Below are 22,376 nucleotides of genomic sequence, written 5' to 3'. Positions count from 1 at the left end.
CTTTGTCTAACATCTAGTTAGCCTTATGTTGCAAAATATCTTAAGAGCATAATTATCTCTTGGGGGCACCGTTTAGAGAACGTTTCCAATTTCAAGTCGAACTGGTGTCGGTAGACAAGGTCGTATTTCAAGTCATTATTTTTTTGCTGAAGATAGTTAGAAATATTTATTACAAACAATTATATTTTATTATTACAGAAACTCTTTAAAGAGTCAGGGCTTTTCAAGGATGCACATCTCTTAAGTGGTTAAAAAGAAATGAAGTCAGTTTCATACAAATCAAATTGCTTTCATTATTGCACCATTAGGACCCAATTAGAGTCCTACTGGACCACAACCATAATACTTCGTAGATCAGCGGCAATACAGAATTCATTACCTCAGTTTCTCCCCCCGCCCTCTCCACTTTATACAAGTGTTAGAGACATTACTTGTGAACAAAAGTGCTTGTAGTTCTTCCGTCTTAATATATACATATTCTTCAATGCGATTTCCCTGGCAGTTGAGGAGCTGAGAAGAACTTCCTTTCTTGGTCTGCCTTCACCTTGCCACTGATGTGCAGAGAAGTTGGTTAAAACATTCAAATGAATTGCGGATTACTCTGCCATTGTAATAGCAATACAGTGGTGACGCCGAACACATAACGACTGGCCTCACTTGTTGAATGCGTGGCCAAAGTTCCTCATGCGACCGCGGAGGGAGGCCCTACTGGCTGGCTTGTAGGCCTGGAGGGCCATCTCAGGGGACGTCAGCGGCATGAACAGCCGAGTCGAAAGCGCTGAAACAAGGATGAACATTGTACACATAACAGTAGCTCGGGTTTATGAGTCAGAACGCGTCTACATTGCAACAATCACAGACAAGACTTTGAGTGATTAATTTAAACATTTTATATTGTGAACTAAATAAAAACATGACAAGATCTACTTATTAATACCAGATGGGATAGCTGGCGATATCAAACGCCAGTCATTTGCAGAATCCTCCAAAATCCTGCAGGCTGCTCTACTCTGAGAGCCAGTCTGAATTGCATTGGCAAAGTAGGATATTAGAGACTATGCTTTGTGTTAGACAAATTGCTGCATTTGTCAAATTGCAGGAAATCTGTACAGGATTCCCTTGCTCACTTTTTATTCATACCGTCAATAAAAGCAAAGCTTTATCCTTCAACCAGTCATTGTAAACGTCTCCAAAACAAACAAAGTGGCATTAAATCCATACTCAATGATTCGCACATCACCAAAAGGCTTCTGACGGCATATGCATACCGACATTATTGGGGGTGTTGTTGTTGGCGTTGTCCGTCATGGAGAAATCCTGGTCCTTCTGCAGTAAATGTTTCCAGTACTCTTCAGAGAGGGACAACATGCAGCAAACCACCTGAAATAACCAAATCAAGCCCGTCAGCCAATGTACAGCATCAGTTACAATCATGCAACCTTTAAAGTGCCAGTACCTTTTCGTTTTAAAGGATGGGGATCTTGATCAAAGAAGATGGTAATTGTCAGTTTCTAAGATGTAATTTAGAATCAAATGGATGCAAAATCCCATGTTTTTGAATGTCCCACACCAACCGTTATGTGAACGCTCTACCCAGTACTTTCTGTGACAGTGGCACAGAGTTAAAAAGCCTCCGTTGGTGGATGTGTTGATCAGACGGAGCGCTTATAGCACTATATTACACTGGCAGTATAATGCCACGATGCGCACCACATTTCATAAACAATGTTGCTCGTACTGACTTTACTAGATAGAGAAAATAATGAATGAAAAGGGAATTTTTGCATTTAGTTACCCTTCGATTTCTCCCATTGGTGACACTTATTAAACATTCAAATAACCTCATTACATTCAATTTGTTCCATAACAAATGAATAATGCATACTTTCCTCAGAGTTCCACACACGCATTGAAAAAACGATAGTGCATTTAGAAAAAGTCTAGCAAATACCTCAAGTTTGCCAGACCTCGGTGAAGGAAACTGACCCTGGGTTGTGTTGTGGTGTCCTTCAGGATTGTTCTCGGAGGGGGCTCGGCCATACCGTGGCCCACTATAGTCGGTCCAAACACCCGTGCCAGGTTGGTCTTGTCCATTTGACAGTGTGGACTCCTCATGACCCTGTATAAAAAGAGTCAGAAATATATCAAATATCAACACCTTCAACAAACGACGCCAGTCACGTGTTCAAGGATCCAGTCTAAAAGACACTACAGCATTATAGTTGCAATTTTATTGTCCAAGAGTAAATGAAGCAAAGTCCAACAAATGCTATACGATAAAGTACATTGACTTCCCTGGATACCCGTACATTAAATATTTATGGTTATAAACGCTTAGTTTTTTCAGACGAGGGGAGAATCGGTGCGAGCCATAAACGAGGTCGAACCTCTGCAAGTGGAGCATGAGGAACGCCATGGTGTCTCGATTAGCCCTGGGCAGCTCTCCGATGACCTGGTACATGATGGCCACAGCGTTGTCTTCATCAGGAATCTCTGGTGCGGACACCATGGGTTCAATTAGGATGTGGTGCATTGTGGGGCCCATGATTTACCAGGGTACCCAAGGGGTATGCATTATTCTGACAGCACAAGAGACTGGCATGATGACAAGTACAGCACCAGATAAACGGAGCAGTATAAAGACCAGCCCTGCATCCCACACCGTGAATGCAAGTCATACATTATTCAAGGAATAGCTCCAATAATAGCACAAAAATATCACACAAAAAGGACGTCACACATTACAAAAAAAAGCATTTTTGAATAAAGTATTTGCATTGTTAAAAAAAGTAGTATGAATGATGCTTCAATGCAAGTTTCATCTTAATACAGGAGACCAAGATCTTGCCACTCTTTGCCAGCGTTCGAACTTGCCCTGCGTGCCAAAGCATCTTGCACACGCTCCGTTCACACATCCATCACAAATATGCTGCAGGAGCATTATACACGAGGACCGGGTTGGGTCCTGTCATGTCTAGATAGGAAAATGCACCCAAGAGCAGGGTGTGCTTATTCTGGTAATCTAAGTGATACTACCATAGACGATAGGTCCGCTCCTGTGTTTTGTTTATGTCACCACTTTGCATGCTGGGGCAGAGTGTATTTGTCGCCCGGATCGACCCAGCCAAATGTAACCCCGGCATATGAGAAGGCATCAACCACTACTGTGTGATGAATGCCTCAAGTAGACAAGGAAGTATGGTCTCCCGCTCGCACAGCCAGCCTGCTTGGCAGTTTTTACTTCAGTTTAGTAAACTATGGGAGTGTCACCACACAAAGCATGTATTGGTGGAAAAAAATAAAATTAAACTGCACAAATAGGCGTTCACATCGTAGACGTGTCTGATTAAATTAATACGCTGCTAGGACAGCAGGGGGGTAGGGTGGCAATGTAATGATCTATGTATTGCAGTCATTGACCATTTTCGGTTAAGAAAGGAAATTAAGAGCTAAAGAACTAACTTTATACCCAGGCCTTGGGCACAGGCACGGCTCATCAAATACAATGCATTTAGAATATAAACACCGAAACACTTCTAGTCAAGCGTTCTTCTGTTCATGTGTATCTAAACAATTTCAGTGCTTAACATAATGTCGACCGAGTGTCATCTTGGGAACTTGAACGCTAGAAAGCTTGCATCAATTATTTGAAATGACACCACAATCACAGGAAAATAGGCTGGTGATAATACGATAAGCCTGCAATCGTGAAGATGACTAACTGCAGGGCTGATTATGGAGCCGTGATACATTTTCTCAGCTCCTGACATTTATCCATTTGTGTACAAATTCAACCGAGACAAAATCGTGAGGCTCCTCCCATCTCCGCTTGGTCATGGGTAATGATGACATTAATACAACAATCAGAGCCTGGCTGGATGTTTGGACGCTTTCACAGACGTATTTCCACTCTTTCCCGGGCGTTTTTAAACCGTGACCTGCAGCCATGATCCAGCCCGAGGTCCTACCAGAACCTACCTGCCGCCTGCATGAAGTTCCGGTGGAGCTTGTGGGTGACTAGCGGCTCCTTCAGCTTCCGGAAGAAGTCCTTGAGGAGGCCGCACACGACGTGGATCTCGCCCACCTTGTGCAGCATCAGGGAGCCTTTCCCCTGGATGTACTTCTCCCTGAGCTCCTTCACCAGCCGGTCGCCCCCTGGGACACGGTAGATGCCTCTCTGTGGAGCGAGACAGGGGGAGGTATCAAAGGAAGGGAACACAGTCTCCTTTTCTTTAAAAAGAAAAAGAAAGAAGGATGAGCCACATTGCAGCTGTGATAGCTTTAGAACGTTCGTGTTAGCGCAGGTGCATCCTGGTTGGATTGGATGGTCGTGGATGAGGAAATGTTACTCAAATCTGGGATTAGGCAGGTGAGCTTTAAAGTAGCACATCAAACCCGATAAGGCTGCGTTATTAAAGTGGTCGTTTTGAAGCCTGTAGGTGGCAGCAAACTCAAAAGCGTTCCAACATGTACTACAAGTACAAGTACTTCTTAGAAGTACCATTCGTTGAGATTGATTGATGAAATTAACTTACTTCTTCTAGCCCCCTTCTCTCGATTTCATTCACACACTGTATGACCAAGAGCGGGATCCTCGGGTGAGTCGCCGGCGCAAAGCTGTCCAAAGTGTCCTTAAAGATAAAGGATGAATACAAAAAATAAAAAGTCCATGAATCCAAGCCCACCTTAGGTCCTATATTGAAAAGGCCGTGATGTAGGATGCCAACACCAACAGTATCCAACCCTAAAAATATGTATCGGTGAATATTGGAACATGTTGGTCTGGGAAACAATACCCAACATTTTTAATCTTGCGTCAGAATTGTTTTAGATGGAGACAACTCATTGAATAGTTTTCAGATTACTAAGAATAAATGACAGACACGAAGATCAGATAAAGAATGAGAACTAAAACTGGTATCTGATTTGGTTGAGTCATCTCGTAATCCTCTGATACAGTGGGATTAGGGGATTTGATATTGGTCCTGGATGTTATCGCGCCCCCCCCCCCATTTGTATCCCATATAATACCCTATAATGCTTCAGTGTTGCATGGGCCCAGGGGTTTAACAGACAGCAGTACCGCTTGCTTGCTCGGCGTGGTGGACGGTGAGCAGCCTTCCGTGCATTTCAGCTTGCATTCCGGATGGGCCACCACGCGGCATTCCCGACACTTCAGCGCCATCTTCCCAAAGCGGATCCTCTTGCCGCACGGCACGCACGTCTCTGGTCGGATCACCTGGAAGAACAGTGTTTTTTTCAGCTTTGACCGGCTATCACAGACCCGTTTCAGAGACTGAGCTGCCAATTGTACGTGGGTTTGTTCTTAAAAAAAAAAAAAAAAAAAAAAACATTTGTAATGAAATGCAACATTGTGATTCAAAATTAAATGCAAAGACGTTTAGAAACACTGCCGTTCTTCCTTCTGTCAAAATGAATCCAAAATACAATTACCACCACCGAGATTTTGCAGTAACCTGTAGACATTCGGTATCAGGAAAGATAATTATTTCTAATCTATTTCTGTGTGTGTAGCATGCAAGTGTGTTGATACCGTTTTGGAGAGGAAAACATGCTTCAGGGTTCTCTCCAGCGTGGGCGTGTAGATGGGCCCTTGGTAAAGGTTGGCCTGGTTCACCCTAGTCTCTGCGAGTGTTTCAGGCTCCACTACCGTCTCATCGTTAGGCCCCCACACAGAGGTTTGCTCTGAGGTGAAGTGGAGGAACAACAACAATAAACTGTGAAGGCCATTCTGTGGTACATCCAGGGAAAGCGTTCTCATCTACGGCACGACAACGGCGGTTCGTAAAATTAATTGGTCTTAAACCGCAGTCGGCAGCCAAACTTCACCCTCACCTCCGTCACCGCTCAGGCGTTCCTGGGACAGTCTCCTGGAGCCGTTCTCCGGGGTCTTCTGGGTGATGGCGATCTCCATCCGAACCCGACCTCCGTTTTCCGGGGTCGTGAGCGACGCCTTCACAAGGGTCTCCGCCTCCTGGATGACAACAGACTGACAGGGGGCCAGGCGGCTGGAGCTAGCGTGCGTGGAAGCCGGGCAGGTGAACTCGGGAATGTCAGGGAGACACTTTAAAAATTAAACAGAGTGGTCATGGTTAAATAACAGGGACCGTAGGCGCGTGTATGAATGTACACAGGCAATCTGCCAATGGCGGGAGACCAGCATTTTGGCTGTGGTCCAGATGGATTTCTGTCCAAGCACACAGGTGTGCACGCCTGCACAGAGAGGGAGGGTGTCACCAACAGTGGACCAAGATGTGATGGATGAGCCACGAAATAGGAACAGACAACTCGCTGTGCACAAATTCATTGGGGGTGGAATAACATTTCTTAAATCACTGTGAGGTCTTGTCACACCAGGGACATGCTAATCTTTTGTTAACCACAGTGAAATATTAGACACGCGTGTGAGTTGGTGTCGGCCATTGAGGTGTGTAGGCAATGTCTCCCTTGTTCGTCTATAGCCTATGGTCCTCTCGCCTACCACCTCTTTTCGGAAAATAAAACTACAGCAAAAGTGTGTATAAATCTACCTTCACTGAACAGTTTTGCTGAAATTGAATTTTGTTTGCACTCCTTCCAGCAAAATCCCAAGAGTGAACCACATGAATTAGTTTTTTTCCATATGGTCAACCACCATGAGCAAAAATACTGGAAAACATGAAAAATAAAGAAAATATGTCCAGTCTCAAAATAATGAAACAAGGTGGACCAAATGACAAAAATATGATAATCATAATGAAATCCAAGGTACTTTAAATTATTTTTGCATGCAAGCAACGCTGGAAAAAATACACATTTTCCAAGCATGCATATTTCCATTTACCTTTTCCAAAGCTTTTCTTTCCGGAACATTCTCAGAGATGTTCCCCAGTCTCCCTCGATGACCTATGGACGCTGCTATTGCCATTGGTCCCATGGATGACCTCTAAAACACATGTCGGAACAAATTAAAAAATGGAAATCTTTTAAACCACCGGCCATAGTGTGACTGGCTACCTGATATGAAGTCAGGTAGCCAGGTCGTTTTATGTTAATGTGTGACTAGGCGTCGGCCAGGTGAGCGAAAGAAAGAGAGGGGAAACCACTTTACAAGACATAAACTATATGTTTTAGTCGGTTGGTTTATGTTGTTCTCACTTAATAAAAAGAAAAAAAAACGCTGGAAAACTTCTTTCTCTTACCAACTAGATCAACGACAGGTCTGGAATACAAAAGGGATGAGCAGTTGGTTCACAGAACTGTGTAGGCCAAGTTTTACAGTCAAGGCTTTGGGAACTATATGACTATCCAGCCAACCAATCAAGCTATGCCCCTTTACGATTGGTTGGGAGACACTTAAGCAATCGCAATTTTACACCAACAGGCAAGTACATCCTCAAATTAACCCATTGTTTAACTGTGATTTACAAACATAACGGTGCAATTGTGTGACCTTATGTCGTCATTAAGGTTAACCCAGCGTTGGCCTACAGTGCCTACCCTCTTTTCCCGGGCTCTGGACCTCAAGGGCTTGATCACAGTTGTGTCCAGGTCCTGCAGATGGATCCAGAGTCAGGTGGCAAGAGTTACATTCTAGAAAAAGCGGATCTCTTAAAAAGACAATAAGGTATATGTACACAACAGTGCAGTGAACAAACCAAGTCGTCGTCTGTTCTATCGTAGCTGATGTCGGAGTGTGACAGGAAAGACGACTCGTCGATGATGGAAAACCTTTAGGAAAACAAGGACAGAGCATTTAAGCAATCAATTTCAAATCAGAAGTTTCTGTTCTGTTTTTGAACAGAAGACAATAACTAAAAACAGAAGTGGTTTACCGTTTACCACTCCGGAGCTGGGTGATATTGGATCCTTTTCCCTTGTGGTCAAAAGTGGCCAGTAGTGATTTCTGCTCATCGTTCAGACATGCGCTGGACTTGCCGTCATGGACAAGGATGTCACACATTAGCTGCATCTGTCGCTCCTGGACAGAAACAACAGCATGTCATGTAGTGGCGTTCAAGAAAAAATACACACACACAGACCACATAAATAAACCCATTTCTCTCCCAAACATGAATGATGCATGTAAAAATAACAAAGCTAATAATTTAACGCTGCAATGACAATGAATACAAAAAGGCAGAAGTGTCCTTGTGCATTGCTGCAGGGCCTACTCCACAACAGCTGTGGCACTGAACACCAAACACCTTACTTTAGTTGACATCTCATAAGAAGGAAATCCTGACCCTTTTTGCATGCAATAGTTATTTTGTTTTCATTAACCGCAATAGCAAAACCAAAACCAAACCCAAACATAAATCCCAAGATGGTTAAACAGGCCTACGGTTCTGAGATGTGGTTTTGCTAAGCATTATTGATCTTTTATCACTATTAATGCAACAGAGCTGAACGTTTGGAGGCTGAAATCCATTGATCTCTGCAACCAACTCACCAAATACTGGTAGTCTGCCTCAATCTTATACCGCTTCTTTATCTCCACGTCCACCTGGTTTCTCGCGTGTTTCAATTTGACCTCCAGAGCCGCCTTGGCGACATCTGATTTGACGAGGAGTTCCTTATACTTCTTCATCTCTAGCTCCGTGTGAAGCCATTTCTTTCTGGTTGACTCGAAGTTTTTGACAACTTCAACAAACTCTGGACAGGGGTGAGGGTAGAGAAAACCATAGGTGTGTGATGTTCACTCTGGTGTCGATCATGAAACATGTTTATCAATCGTCGACACGATCAATCATCAATGCATTGACGCCAATATACACGCTACGGTCACCCATGAGGAAACACAGACCTAACGGAAGAAGGAAATCCCTGAAATTAAAAAAAGGCGACGGGAATACGCTTCATGATATTGCAGGCACTTCATCCGACTAGGGTTTCTAAAACCATTCCCTCTGTACTACGCACACGATTATAATCAATGGGTTGATTTAACGAGAACTCATCAACCACGAGACTTTCAAAATTCACGAATGTGCACTGGGACCTTTATGCCTTTATTAGTCCTAAGGCGTTTGGCCCTTTCACCGATAATTTATGCCACGGAGGAACTAAGCTAACCCCCATGTCCTCCCCCTCAGATCGTGTCTTACCGAGCTCTGTGGCCAATGCATTTTCCATAGTAATCCTCTCGAGGCACAAGGCCAGAAGTTCTCCCACAATGACCCGAGATTCCCCCATCGCTGATGGCAGAAAAGTTCTACCCTCAGCATGGATGATTACGTTTCGAAGAGCCTACGTCCACATTTCCCTTGGGTGATTTATCCCTTACGTGGAAAAACCTTGGGGCAAACAAGACCTGTTCCTCACCGTACCGTCGACGGATCGGTTTACACGGATGGGTAATGATCAGTGTGATTAAAAGGGCGGGAAGACCGTAGAAAGCTAAAACGGTATAAACTGTGACATGTTGCTTCGCCGCGTAGCGGTCATCGTTTTGCGGGGTGGAAGAGACTCATATTTTCTTGTACAAATCTCGCCCACATGCCAAGATGTACAGGCATAAGGATGAGGTGCACACTTGAACGAGATAGTCGGCGACCACAACTTGAAAAAAAGTGCAAAAATATGCATAGTGAAAAAGGATGGAAACATGCCCACCGTGAAGGGGCCGTTAAAAGGTAGTCCTAACGTCCGAAATCCATGTTTCAGTATTTAACAAACCATAGCCTTGTATGATATAACTTCAACTTTTGTACTCTGGTAAGTGCTTTAGCTTTCCTAAAGTATGCGTCATTCCTTTTATTTGAAGATGACAAACTTTAACCTGCCTGACATTAACCTAGTCCTAGACCATTACTTCCTTAAAATGCGTCATATCGACTATCAAGGTTGAAGTGACACATTGAAACGCATTCCTCCCATCTTTGGTCTCTTGAGAGCAAGGCAGGAAAAACAGACATTTGTCCGTCAGACCACATTAAAAGTGCGGAGTCAAGAGGGGACAGTTCTTATTATACATCCGGCAGGCAGCCATGCGTCAGTAGCAATTGAAACCTTGATCATGTGGGGTCGGGAAAGATTCGTGATTTATGCAATAGGGTAGATGGTCAAAAATGTAGCCTTCTACAATATTTATTAGCCACGCACACAAGCACTCAGTACTGTCGCAGGCCAGGGAGGTGACTAGATGAAGCAGTAGCCTGCCATTGCATAATGCAAGACTATCTCAAATTCATGGGGGGTAGCGGCGTGAATATTTGCATCACTTCCAAGCCCCTCAGGTTGCCCCCCGATTAAGATTAAAGGTGTGTGTGTGTGTGGGTGGTTGTGGGTGTGTGTGGGAAAGGATGTGTGGATGTTTTTGCTTAGCTGGCACCAACTGTCGAAATGCTTCCTCATGATTCCTTCATGATAACATAACTTATGATGGCTCATCAACTATAGTTATGTCCAACTAACAAATCAAAGTCTTCCTTCCTGTAAGCTCGGTTCATGACCGAACCGAGACTGATCATATATTTGAGAGACAGATCAATTGGGGATGACGGTGCCACTATTCCTGCTATGGGGCCCTAGCTGTTTATGTTCTTCACTTATCCATGTGACCGCACCTCAAAATGAAAAACCGAATTTCTTATATTTTTATCTTTTTGTGTAATTCCAATCGCTTCTAGATCTCTTGATGAATGCCATGGCCTACTTCAAAGAGTTTGCTCTCTCTGAGTTTGATGCAAAGAAGTTCCAGGTAAGAGGACAGTTCAACTGTAAATTAGTTATTCTGTTAATGAAGGTTAGGTTCTTGTTTTCTGATGTAACGCCCTCAGCTATTCCTGCTAACCTGAGTGGATTGGGCTGGTGGACTTGCTCTGTCCCGCAGCAGAGGGCACTCTTGGTGTGTGTGTGTGGTGTGTGTGTGTGTGTGTGTGTGGTGTGTGTGTGGGTGTGTGTGTGTGTGTGTGTGTGTGTGTGTGTGTGTGTGTGTGTGTGTGTGTGTGTGTGTGTGTGTGTGTGTGTGTGTGTGACAACAAAGGTGGTTGAACAGAGCTCTCTTGTGTTTGGTTGACCTTAGCCTGGTCAATGTAAAGGCCAATCGAGGCCAGATACGGTATGGAAGAGGTGCGTGATCCGGAGCTATAACGATCCCATGCCCCGGCCGTGCTGCCTCCGTGTGGGAACCGGTGTACATTCTCCTTAAGGGTAAGCTGTGTGTTGTCATCAGAAGACAGGTCTTGTTTTTCAGTTTATTCAAAGTAAACTACCATTTAAGGCTTTGAGAGGGGTCAGAGGGCTTGAGTCACTTTGCCCGAGGCAGGTGCAGTGCTAAGCATAATCGCAGAGGCCTTTGGTCACCTTTTAAGAGTAAGAAATCAGGAAAATTTAATAAGAAATAAGAATTGAATGAGTAAGAAATCAGGGGATGGGTTGTTTCCTTGGTGGATGGATGGGTTTTTGTGCACAGATCCCTGTATGGTTTATCCCTAACTGCTCTGGCATCTCACCAGGGGTCGACTAAGAGACTACACTCTTGGGGGTATGTTATACGGCTTATACTTAGTAGCTCTTAAGGTTACTGATGCATAAAGTTGGAGCTAAATAGAGGAGAAGGTACAATCTAATCTCCTCTCTGCCTGACTGCAGACATAAATACAATTATTTACTATTTTTTATCAATGCACTGGGAGTTGAATTTCAAAGATATAGCTTTGGAATGCAAGTTAGAAAAAAACAACAGCGCAGTTTTTTTAATGTTCTGCATGCTAACGTGTTAATACTGCATTTCCATTGCTGATTCACAGCCTACGTTGCAAGACCTCTGCCAAGTATTCAGATAGGGCTCCAGTACAGCTGTCCAAAAAGTGTCTAGATGTTCACATTTTACTCATGCCTTCACATTCTTAGCATTACAGTTGCTCCTGTGATGCAAATTAGTCTTTATGCGTGAAGGAGAGATAAAAAGCTGTAGTCTTCTCCAGGTGAGTCTTGAGGTCACCACTTTCATCATCCAATTTCTATAACAGTACTTCAGTTTAAATCACAATAGACCAGAGCTACTTTTAACATACCTTTTGTATATTAAAATTGGACCAAGTTTTGATTTGGCTTTGTCAGTTTCCCATTTCCTTTATTATAAACACCATCTTTCCCAATCCTGCCTCTCTATACTTTAGACACACACACACACACACACACACACACACACACACACACACACACACACACACACACACACACACACACACACACACACACACACACACACACACCCCTCCAGTACTCCCTACCACCTTACTCATCTGTCTTCACACAGGCATGTAATTCTGTTGTGATCTTTCAAAACATTTTTTTCTCTAAATGAACTGCTCATTCCATGCTACGGCGATAACAATGTAATTCTTGTGCTGGAATTCTGTGGAATGCAGACTGGTGCCAATTCCCGCGAAAAACATTGTTTAGAACACACTCAGAAATAATCAGCCCACGATAATGGGACATTTGATTCATTTGTCCCCTTCATTTAAATGAAACAAGCATCTATTTATGGGAGCCATTATTGGGGAGAAATTGAAATTGCACAGTTTTTCTTTACCAAAGTTAATATTGGGGAAGAGATAATTGACAAATATATGTCCACATGAGTCATTGTTAAATTTTGTGCCTGCAATTTCAAGAATTCCTTTTCATTTTAGAAAGATAGTTACTGAGGCATAGAAAATATACTTTGCGTGGAAAAACAATAAAAACAATGTATATGTATATGTTATATTCTAAATAATCATTATAACGGGCTTCAATTTATGTTTGCATTCAAATGTTTGTCCACTTGGTGTATCAATACTTAAAACACTGATCAGTGTGAGTGATCACAAGGATGGTACGACCATCCATAGTGGTAAACCACAATCATAGACCTATAATTATCGCCATCTGTTATATGTATTGATCATTCATCTCGATGGAGGTCGGCGCTACAAGCCAATGTTTACTTGCACTGCGGTACGTGAATATAGATTGCTGATAATATGAAGGTGTGCCGTTGAATAACAACAGTTACGTTTTGCCTATTTCAGCCTATTTCAGTTATTGAACAGGGCAACTGACGTCTCTAAAACACACCCACTGCTCATTGACCAACTCATCCGCACACAATTAGACACTTGAATTTCAAATTTTAACAATTACAGTATAATTTATGAACGTTATATAGGATATTTTGATAGAGGGTAAGTGCGTCTTCATCAGAATATACGGTTGAGAACTCCATCCGTCTTTTTACCGGCGCGATTATTAAAGTAAGCTTCTGCATATGCGAATCACGTCTGATGTTAATAGTAAGGCTGCGTTTTTTTAATTGCATATCTTTTTTATAATTATTTTTGGCCTAGGGGGGGGTCCTCTTGGGCTGTCTGTACAATTATAGGGGAAACACTGACGTGTATTACTTGTATCACAACATCTAAGTATAATCATCACATGGATTGTAGGGGCAGTCAAGATGGTTATTATCAAACAGCATGCCTATTGGATGGTTACGTGTTCAAACCGGGTTTGTAGAAATATAAGAGAATGTATCTCTTCTTTGTGTCTTAGATAATGTGTGAGTCTAACCAAGGAAAATGTTACTAAATGTATTTTGTTATTGTCTTTAAGTAGGTCATATTCTGTGGCCACCTCTCTTGAATGATCTAATCTTTAATCAACAAAAATATTTCATTATTTGGTACTTTGCTTTGGATGCTTCAATTTCCCTTTTTTAGTTAGGGTTAGGGTTCAAATTGCTGTCACACAATGTCAAATGGCACTACAAACCACAGCTATGAGAGTATTCAGTGGCGCAGGGCAAGGATAAGGGTGAGAATAAGAAATATCAGTACTTGCAACAATAAAAAATTACAGCCACAGTGTAGCAGCAAGGCTTGTCAGATGACACTAGATCTCCACCAAGGTATTGCACCACCAGAAAATGTTTTGAACGGAATCTCTCGTCCACATCGACACAGTTTATCATTGAAATTGACAGACAAAGCAAGCCATGTCTTGTTTTCTGTTTGGCATTTTGCTTGTCAAGGAAGCCCATTGGGTGCCTCTGATTTGTCAACAACCTCATCCTTTTATTGACCGTTTTCAGAACAAATTTTCAATGAACACCTTCAAGAATTGATACCATTGTTTTCAACCTGAAGTGGCTGACATTCGCTACCGCAAACAAATGGTGGAAAAACAAATTGTGCAAAATTTAACAAACCTTGAAAAGATTGCTTATCACTCAGACACAGCGTATACCCCCTTTTGTTGTCAACCATGGTCCTTCACCTTCTCTTTTTGGAGATAACTCAGCGAAGGTCCTGGTGAAGTCTTTCATTTTATGATCATAATGAATACTAATATAAACTCTCAATAGGTCATGCTTTAATTTGCTCTAGATAAGCCATTACAGTTGCAGTGCATTTAAGCCAAGAATTGGTAAATTAGTTACATTACAAGTTACATGAGACTGGAGGCAATACGGGACCCATCTGGCCAGGAGCTTCTCTACACTGTAAGGGATGAATTGAATTTGTACATGTGCCATTTATGTTAGTTGAGACCTTCTTTAATGTCAGAACTTTTACAATGCAGTGTACTTTTCCCAACATGGCAATCCTTTGCAACATTGGTGTTTTGTGTGTATGTGTCTCGGTGTGTGTGTACGTGTATTGACGCTGCCTGCAACACAATCATGAAGGCGATGCGTTTTATATTGAGGAACACCAAAGTATGGCACCTCAGGAATCCTCCGGGAGCCATTATTGGCATCGCTGATGCAGGAAATAGATTCAATGTAGAAAATAATACCCTTGAATAATTAATTAGATGGGTTTTAGATGAACAACTTACACGCTGACTGCACTCAAGGGAAAGGGAGCAGGTACGTTAACAAGTGTTTTTAAAAGTGTGTGTGTTCTGTGTTTATAGTCTCATATGCTCAGATCATAATTTATCAAGGAAAAAACTTGTGAGTTATACACATGCATTGCCACTAACATATGATGCACCTCTTTATGTACATATAATCATAACTTATGGAGAGCAATAGAAATAAATGGTTATTGATTATGTATCATGTGCCACCCAATTTGTAGTAAATCAAATCATAAATCAGGTGCAAAACTTAAATAATTGCTCATTAGGTAGACTTTCAGGAACCTGTTATCAACTACTGGTTAATTAAAGTGATGTCTAACAGTCTGTTCTCAAGCAATGTTTTAGATGTACCAATGTGCTTTTCCACGAAATATAGTGGTGTAGCAATCTGTGTGACTGTGTATATATATTTATTTAATATGAATGAATGTGTTTTTTGCTAAATAAAACACATCTTTGATATACAGTTACTAGACATTGACAGCCTTATCTTGTCTAATATTTTATCTGATCCTAACGTGAAAAACCCAATTGTTGATAGTTTTATGATGCTAGTTGAGCATACAGTCCCCTTGGTACTAGTCAGAAAGGCTGTCAAGTGAGTTTCAAGGTTGAGCGGCACTCATCAGTGCCTTATAGGGATGTTGGGGTTTTATTTATTACATCTTTCATCTGTTCCCCCCCGAGATCAGCCATCATTTTGCCCTGGCAAAAAAAGAAGCAATTAGTGAGAGAACAGGGCCCGTGTGAATTCCCATCGAAAACTAAGGAGGAAGGATTGCCACAGGGATATTGAATAGATTTAGAAAGCTTCTGAATGACTAGGCCCTATGGCTGATTTTGCTTTCAGCACCAGCACAAACATTTTTAATCTTTCTTTGTCAGATGTCTTTGTTCAGTGTTGAATAAAGACTAAGTAGTGGTGTGTATATTAATGGTGTGTGAGAATGAGTCTGCCAACTCAACATTATCCTCAGGGAAAGCAGTCACATGTTGGCTTATTGTGTGTGTTTGCACCTTGGTTTGGGTCTTGTTTATGCAAAGTAATTCAGTGAGGTTATCAAAATTAAATGCAATTATTATTAAATCCAGCGACCCAGTGTTCCCCTCTAAATAAGTCAGTTAATTTGGTGCAGTAGAGTTATTTGACATTGACCCTTTATTTTATGCAATGGTTCATTGTTATACCATATCAATATAACTTGATATGTGTTCTTACTTGGGACCAGTGCACACACAGCATAAACCTAAGCAGCATTAAATAACTCAACAGGATAGTTCTCTGCTCTTCTTCACAAATAAGGGCACTTATCCAGGGGTCTGAAAGACCATGAAGTTATTTTTTCTACTGTTCTTTCGGGGGTAACAAAATATAGTGATCATTAATCTTGTCAATAGATTAAAAAAACTTAAATAAAACCAAGAACAGCTTCTCTGAACGTCTGTCCTCTCCTTTCAACCCATTGGCCCATTTGATCTCCCTTGCTGTGATTATGTTGTTATTGTTATTCTTAATGGCTTGCCCTGGTCAAGTGGATTAGGTTGGTCTTACATTTTGCATTTCTGCATCACCTCCTTTTTCAACTCTTTTTTTTTAGTAGTGAGGAAAATAATCATGCATTTAAATTTGTGGAAGCCCATTCACAAATGCTGAACCTTGTATTTATTTGTGAAGAGTTAAAACAACATTAGAATAAATTATAATTGACTTGATACTTCCTGGTTATGCATGGGAATATCAATTATCTGGGTATTACAATTAAGTGAAACTAATTACAAAAATAAAAAAACAATTCCCTGCTGTATCTGCCACTATAAGACATTAAAACCGTAAGAGTTTCAGCACAGCCACTAAATGGTAATTTTAAGGCACTGTAGAAAATATGAAAACTCAAATTGAGTGAGATTAGAAAACACTATCAGTCTAATGAACATGCATTGTTGTCCTGCGATTTCAATATACACATGATGCAGCAGTAATAAACCAACCGAACGAGAGGATTAGACATTATTTACTCCATTCTGTTGTCTACGCTAACAGACAATAGAATGCCTATCGCCACTGAGGATTGTGTATTAACATTGTTTACAATGTGTTCAAATAGACTTGCCTTGAAGAACACATTATTATTCGTTATCTGTGATTAAAATATTCTGCTCAATATTCATTTATTTTCTTGGGAAACGATTTGCTTCAAGTCATCACATGAAAATGACGAGGGAATCCTGCAAGTAGTCGGGTCAGAAAGCTTGCTTGTGGCTGACATACTTTGGCTAAATGTTTTATCTGCCAATATAGATATTATTTGAAATGTCATAATTATTCATGGTTTAATGTTTTGACACTTGGCAAGAACAAAAAAAGGCTGATTTGGATTTGAGTACATTTTATCTGTTTTGAAATTTTAATGGTTCAATGTTGTTATTCTTTCTTTTAAAAACATACAGGATTAACATATTTTTTCATCTTTGCTCAAGTTGCCAAGGGTAGATGGCAAGATATACTTTATTTTTAAGTCTTTCCCAACATTTCATTCTCAGAAGAAAATAATTGTCAGCAGTATCACATCCTATTGTTATCAACTGAACTCTCTGACATTATTTTAGAGCTTTTGGTATTCGCAAGATGGACTATCCTGTCTTCAGGAGGAACTCAAGCATCAATCTTTTTTCCCACAGATATTATGATCAGTCACAATATATAGGGCATCCTGGTTTGAGCACATTTTCTATTAAACTGGTTGTCTTTGTGCAACGTTTTCTGGACTGTGCCCTGCTGTGGTTTTGTTAAAAAAACAACGACAACATAATAGAATGTGGACGTGCTAATTGAAATCCAGGTAGGCCTACATGCTGGATCAATATGATCTTAGCAAGGCTCAGATGGTCTGGACCTGTGTGACATTGGGATGTGATGGATGACCACCATCACAAAAGCCAACGGCTCTAATGAGGCAGGTTACATGATATATTAAACCCATCTTTAAGAGCCCTGTGAAGATTTAATTTGTCATACCTTTCTATTGTTCCCTCATTCTGTCTTCAGCTAATGGTTTTACAATAATCAACAGTAATATTTAGTATTAGAACAGTAAGTGTCCCGTTAAAAGGTCTCTACAAATGTATTTTCAATAGAACTGTCATTGCAAAAATCTGGGAAATTTATGTTTCAAGAAGTTTGCAGTCATTATATATTTGTTAGTGTATGTCAGAAATTCAGAATTGCTTATTAAGTCAGTAACAAAAATAAGGTTAGATGGTGTGTTAGAAGTCCCAGGTCTGTTTTTCAGAAGTGGTTTATTCCCCCCGTGTCCCATTTTAATTCAAAGAAAGGGACCAAATGAATGGAAAGAAAATAAACAGAAAATTCTATTTTATTTGCCTAGGATTTGTTATTGTTTCGATAAAAACATTTTAACATGTGTGGCTCTATTTCAACAAAGGCACTGTTAATCTAATGATTTTTGGTTTGCCATAGGTATTTCAAACTACAACTTACTTTAATTTCTTTCAAATTCCCTGCCTTTATGGCACAGACATTAAACATAATGGTTTGATTAATGTGCTTTCATTCTTTCTTTAATCAGTTCCAGTCTGAATAAATATTTATAAATAAACACTCAACAATAAATTGGATGTGTTCATATTTTATCAATGTTACTTTTGTTGGTTTATTTTAGATTCGGTTCAAGTGAGGTGATTGATTTTGTTTTACCAATCCGGCGTTAGGTCAAATATAATAGGCTACTAGCTTATATATTCATTTAAATCTTCATACAATAATACAATAAACATAACACTGGAAATCATTGGTTTAAAAAACACTACAAGCACCTTAACAATATACATTGTTTGTGGTCGTTTTTGCTAAAAAAAACGCATCTTGCATATTAACTGTTCCAGGTCTGTGGAACAGTGTATATGCAATGTGTATTATGCTAGATGTATATGCAACATACCTACGGACACAATACCCATTTTAAGCTAAGTTAAACACTCTACCTCAATCATTTTGTCCATTGGGGCCTTACTGTAAGGTCACTACTATACACTGAGGTGTGCCGGTGTCCAGTGAAGCTTCACTCTAAAGGGTTGAGATTGAGATACATGGGACACGGACGCACGCTTCACATATGGCCGGTGGAACGGGGTTCTTTAGCTGCTACACAGACTCCATCTTTCTAACGCTTGGTTGCGAGAATCGTCAATATTCTTTCACAAAGATTATCGGATTCAATTTGTGCAGTTTTGCCAGGTGATTATGCAGTTGTTGTAACCTGTAATTAGCCAGGTGGTTTTAACTACAGGATCACGGATACACGTTGATTTTATTTATTTGAATGTAAAAAAAACATTCAAACCATCACAAGCGTCCAATTGTCTGTGGATGAACCATATTTTGTATCATATTGCAACATTGCACATGTTTTTTTTCCACACAGCTCGACGTAGTTTTGACATGTTTCTGGGTCTGTGTGAACAGTGTATGACGCATGTGAAACACTTCATGCGCACAAGAACAGGTCATATAAGTGTTTTTTAAATTGCTTACATCGCCAAGATCTACAATGCTCACTGGGACTGAAGGGGAGCCGTGGCGTGGCCACGACCGGGAAAGAATGTATGAAAGCTCAGCAGTGCAAGTGAAAGTTGCTGAAGTCGTGTCACTTTAAGAGGGCCTGCTGTGCCGTTGAAGACCTTGAATCTGTGAGTAATTTTCCTGCCTGCCTTTGAACTTAATCCTTTCAGCAGAGGTTTTGGCCTAAAGGCTTCCTCAGCATATGCATATTGTGAATCAACCCAGAAATATATGCATAGAGACTGAAAGATTCTAAGATTGACCCATTGAATTTTTTTTAACCAGCTTTACTATTGGGATTTGATTCTTTTATTTTATTTAAACTACCAATCAATTTGTAATCGTTCAAATTGAACATTGCATTGGTCTTTGGACCAAAAAGATCAGTGAATTATTCTACCTACAAAGGCACACAATTCACATCAAAGAACCCAAATGGTGTTTGATATTGCTTTGTACTGAAATATCCTTGTTTTGCCTTTTTATATTTAGAAAGCCCCGACCATAACGGACACTCTGTTATATTATCAATGCATCAGATTTGCAGGGAATTATTTCTCTGGACTGAGTTTTATAAGAGTTTTCTTATTACTGCTCGGTTTTCTAGGTTATGGTGCTGGTCCAAATCTTTTTTTCTTGGCTGCACGCCAATTAAATATCAGGGTTGAAATCAAAAAGCAAATCAATAATTTATTATGTATTTTCTCTATTTCTATTTTCATGGCTGAAGTCCGGAAGCTAACTCACTACAGGAGTTGGGTGGATTATACTGCGATATTTACAATCTCTATTTGATTAGAGATCCAAGAGCATCAAGGCAGATTAACTCTGCCCCCTTTGGTGTAAATAACCCCAGCTTGTGATCAAATTCATGGCAGGCTGACGGGGCATTAAGCAGTGAAGACTTTATCCTTAACTGTTTAAGGAAGTTTAATTAAACCCCGTTTGTGCAGGAGGCAGTGTCACTGCACTTGGATGTTTTTTAAAACCAGATGAGACTTTATCGTCATGATTGTCAATACATTGTAGAATTCATTTAATTTAATTTCATTTAATTTCAACAAATGATATTGATCTTAGCCAATCTTGGCGATGCCACAACCAATATTGTGCCAGTGACAGAGATTTTAGTGTTTTACTTTACACCTCTTCGTCCTTGTTTCTACTTGAAATCAGATGGTCTTGGCTTGACATTCAAATAGCTGCCTGTTTGGTTTCAGAATAAAACGGTGTCAAAACAACCCTTTTTTCCCCCTCATATTGTGCCAGAAATGTATAGATGTTCAAATAATATACAATCTTATATTTCAGCTCCCCCTCGAATAACTAAACCTACAGCTAGCACATGGCCTGTCACATGTGTGTGACCTCATCCCATTCCGGCTATATTTTGCCCCATGCTTATTATCCAGGTTTTCTTCTTTTCAAGTATAGACCCTGAATTCCATTTCAATTAGGATTTTCCTATCTTTGGACTTACCTGGACCTTATTAGACAGAGCATGCAGGGTCATGTCATCATGTTCCCATGCATGTGCGAGATGTGTAGGTCTCTGGCCTCCTGACCTGTGCAGGCATAATTGGTCTTTTGACTATTCATGGCGATAGCTTTTCTGGATCAACAATCAGCCTCTTGTATTAATCAAATCAGAGAAGAAGCTAACGCATCTCCAGATACATGCATATATCAAATCGTAGCAGCTATTTAATGAACACATTTTAAACTGGTAACTCCCATTTGCAAAATATGTTAAGGTTTGGTTCTATTCTATGGTTATGTCTAATGGCTATGCATCCCGCTTGTAGTAGTTGTATTACTGTTGTAGAAAATGCGTATTAAGGATTACATTATTATATCATATTATTATAATGCTGTTAAGCCTTGTCTAGCAATTCAACAAGAAGACCTTTGAGACTTCTCTACACCATAGGCTGTGCATACACAATGGTTGATGAACAAAGAGCAAATTAGGCTTGTGTCACCCATAGAAATCCCAAAGTAAACTCGAAAGAGAAACCCTACTTATTTCATTGCATTAAGTGAAAGCCAAGTTTCTGTCCAGATCAAATAATACTCTTTCAGTGAAACATCACTAGGATTGTCAAGAATAAAAACTGGAATAAAGATAAATAATATTTTCTCAGTTCAGCCATAATACTGATTGAATTTAACTAGACCTATCTAACGTCTTCGTCCTGTCCATGACCTCACAGAACCTTGTTTTACATGTTGTGCACTATATCAACATAGAAACATCCTTATGATCTTACTTTGAACCTAATCTTAATTTTAGTCTAATTTCATTAATACCAGCATTGCCAGTGTTTGTAACGCTGTTCAAAAAGAGTGAAATGTGTGTAAAGGGAAGACCAACAAAATCTGAGATCTTCTTCTTGAATCTTATTTTTAAGAAGAATACGATGCAGAAAAGACACAAGAAACATCTCACTGCTGTTGTTGTACTACCTTCTATTGTGATGGATGGTACATTTGCTTACATTTTCAGACCCAGGTGGCCTTCATAGCTTGAGTGCCAAGGGTCATTTCCAGGATGATTATTTTGGCTTTTCAGTTGAGTTCTTCTTCAGTGAGGTTGAATGATGCTTCTATCTCAAACTCGACTAGTTTTTTTCTGTATTTTTGTATGTGGTGATTTTGTTTCCTTTTTGTTGTCCCATACGGTACTGTGTTAACCGTGTTAAAAAGGGCTAACTTTTCCTAATCTGGGTCAATGTGATGGAAAATTAGGGTTTGTATACTATTCCGTGTATGATTGCCACCCTGTATTCTGCAGGGTTGTCTAAATGTAAATCTAGTGTGTGTGTGATGTAATCTGGTTTCACATTCTGTTCCGTGATTGTTCTTGCCATCTTGCTATTGCAGGGTCTTCAAATGTAATCTTAGTGTTTCATGTGAGGTAATCTGGTTTCACATTCCG

At 40.5% G+C, this 22,376-nt stretch overlaps 2 protein-coding genes across 6 annotated transcripts in view; one reads left to right on the top strand and one right to left on the bottom strand.

The window, feature by feature from the left end:
* Positions 1-140: 140 nt before the first annotated feature.
* LOC130373377 (rac GTPase-activating protein 1-like) lies at positions 141-9,354 on the bottom strand. 5 transcript variants are annotated; one of them, XM_056579822.1, is made up of 16 exons: positions 9,108-9,351; positions 8,453-8,655; positions 7,836-7,981; positions 7,659-7,731; positions 7,501-7,554; positions 6,845-6,946; positions 5,857-6,085; positions 5,555-5,706; positions 5,084-5,239; positions 4,536-4,631; positions 3,979-4,177; positions 2,388-2,493; positions 1,987-2,119; positions 1,269-1,380; positions 658-778; positions 141-551 (listed from the first exon to the last, which is right to left on the bottom strand). In XM_056579822.1, the coding sequence occupies exons 1-16, from the start codon at positions 9,193-9,195 to the stop codon at positions 482-484; spliced, it is 2,040 nt and encodes a 679-aa protein (XP_056435797.1). In that variant the 5' UTR covers positions 9,196-9,351; the 3' UTR covers positions 141-481. The 5 variants fall into 5 exon arrangements, with proteins under 5 accessions (XP_056435797.1, XP_056435801.1, XP_056435798.1 ...); XM_056579826.1 differs by lacking the exon at positions 8,453-8,655 and having other exon boundaries at positions 9,108-9,354; XM_056579823.1 differs by lacking the exon at positions 141-551 and having other exon boundaries at positions 664-778; positions 1,273-1,380.
* A 1,285-nt stretch (positions 9,355-10,639) lies between these two features.
* LOC130373747 (unconventional myosin-Ib-like) overlaps positions 10,640-22,376 on the top strand; it is a 34,117-nt gene continuing 22,380 nt past the window's right edge. Inside the window, 1 exon segment of the mRNA XM_056580372.1 lies at positions 10,640-10,702. Within this exon segment, the coding sequence (XP_056436347.1) occupies positions 10,640-10,702 (63 nt within the window).

This window comes from Gadus chalcogrammus, chromosome 20 (genome assembly GCF_026213295.1).
Source record: "Gadus chalcogrammus isolate NIFS_2021 chromosome 20, NIFS_Gcha_1.0, whole genome shotgun sequence".
Classification (NCBI taxonomy): Eukaryota; Metazoa; Chordata; class Actinopteri; order Gadiformes; family Gadidae; genus Gadus; species Gadus chalcogrammus.
Note: the sequence above shows the minus strand (reverse complement) of the source record. Positions and strands in the feature narration are given on the sequence as shown.

Bases quoted from the DNA above. Each gene is read 5' to 3' on its own strand.
- LOC130373377 (XM_056579822.1), bottom strand. From the start codon at position 9,195: ATGGGGGAATCTCGGGTCATTGTGGGAGAACTTCTGGCCTTGTGCCTC. The intron at 1,381-1,986 runs GTCAGTTTCCTT...TGGTTATTTCAG, and splicing joins ACACCACAACACAACCCAGG to GTGGTTTGCTGCATGTTGTC. The intron at 552-657 runs GTGAGGCCAGTC...TCTGCACATCAG, and splicing joins TTTGGCCACGCATTCAACAA to TGGCAAGGTGAAGGCAGACC.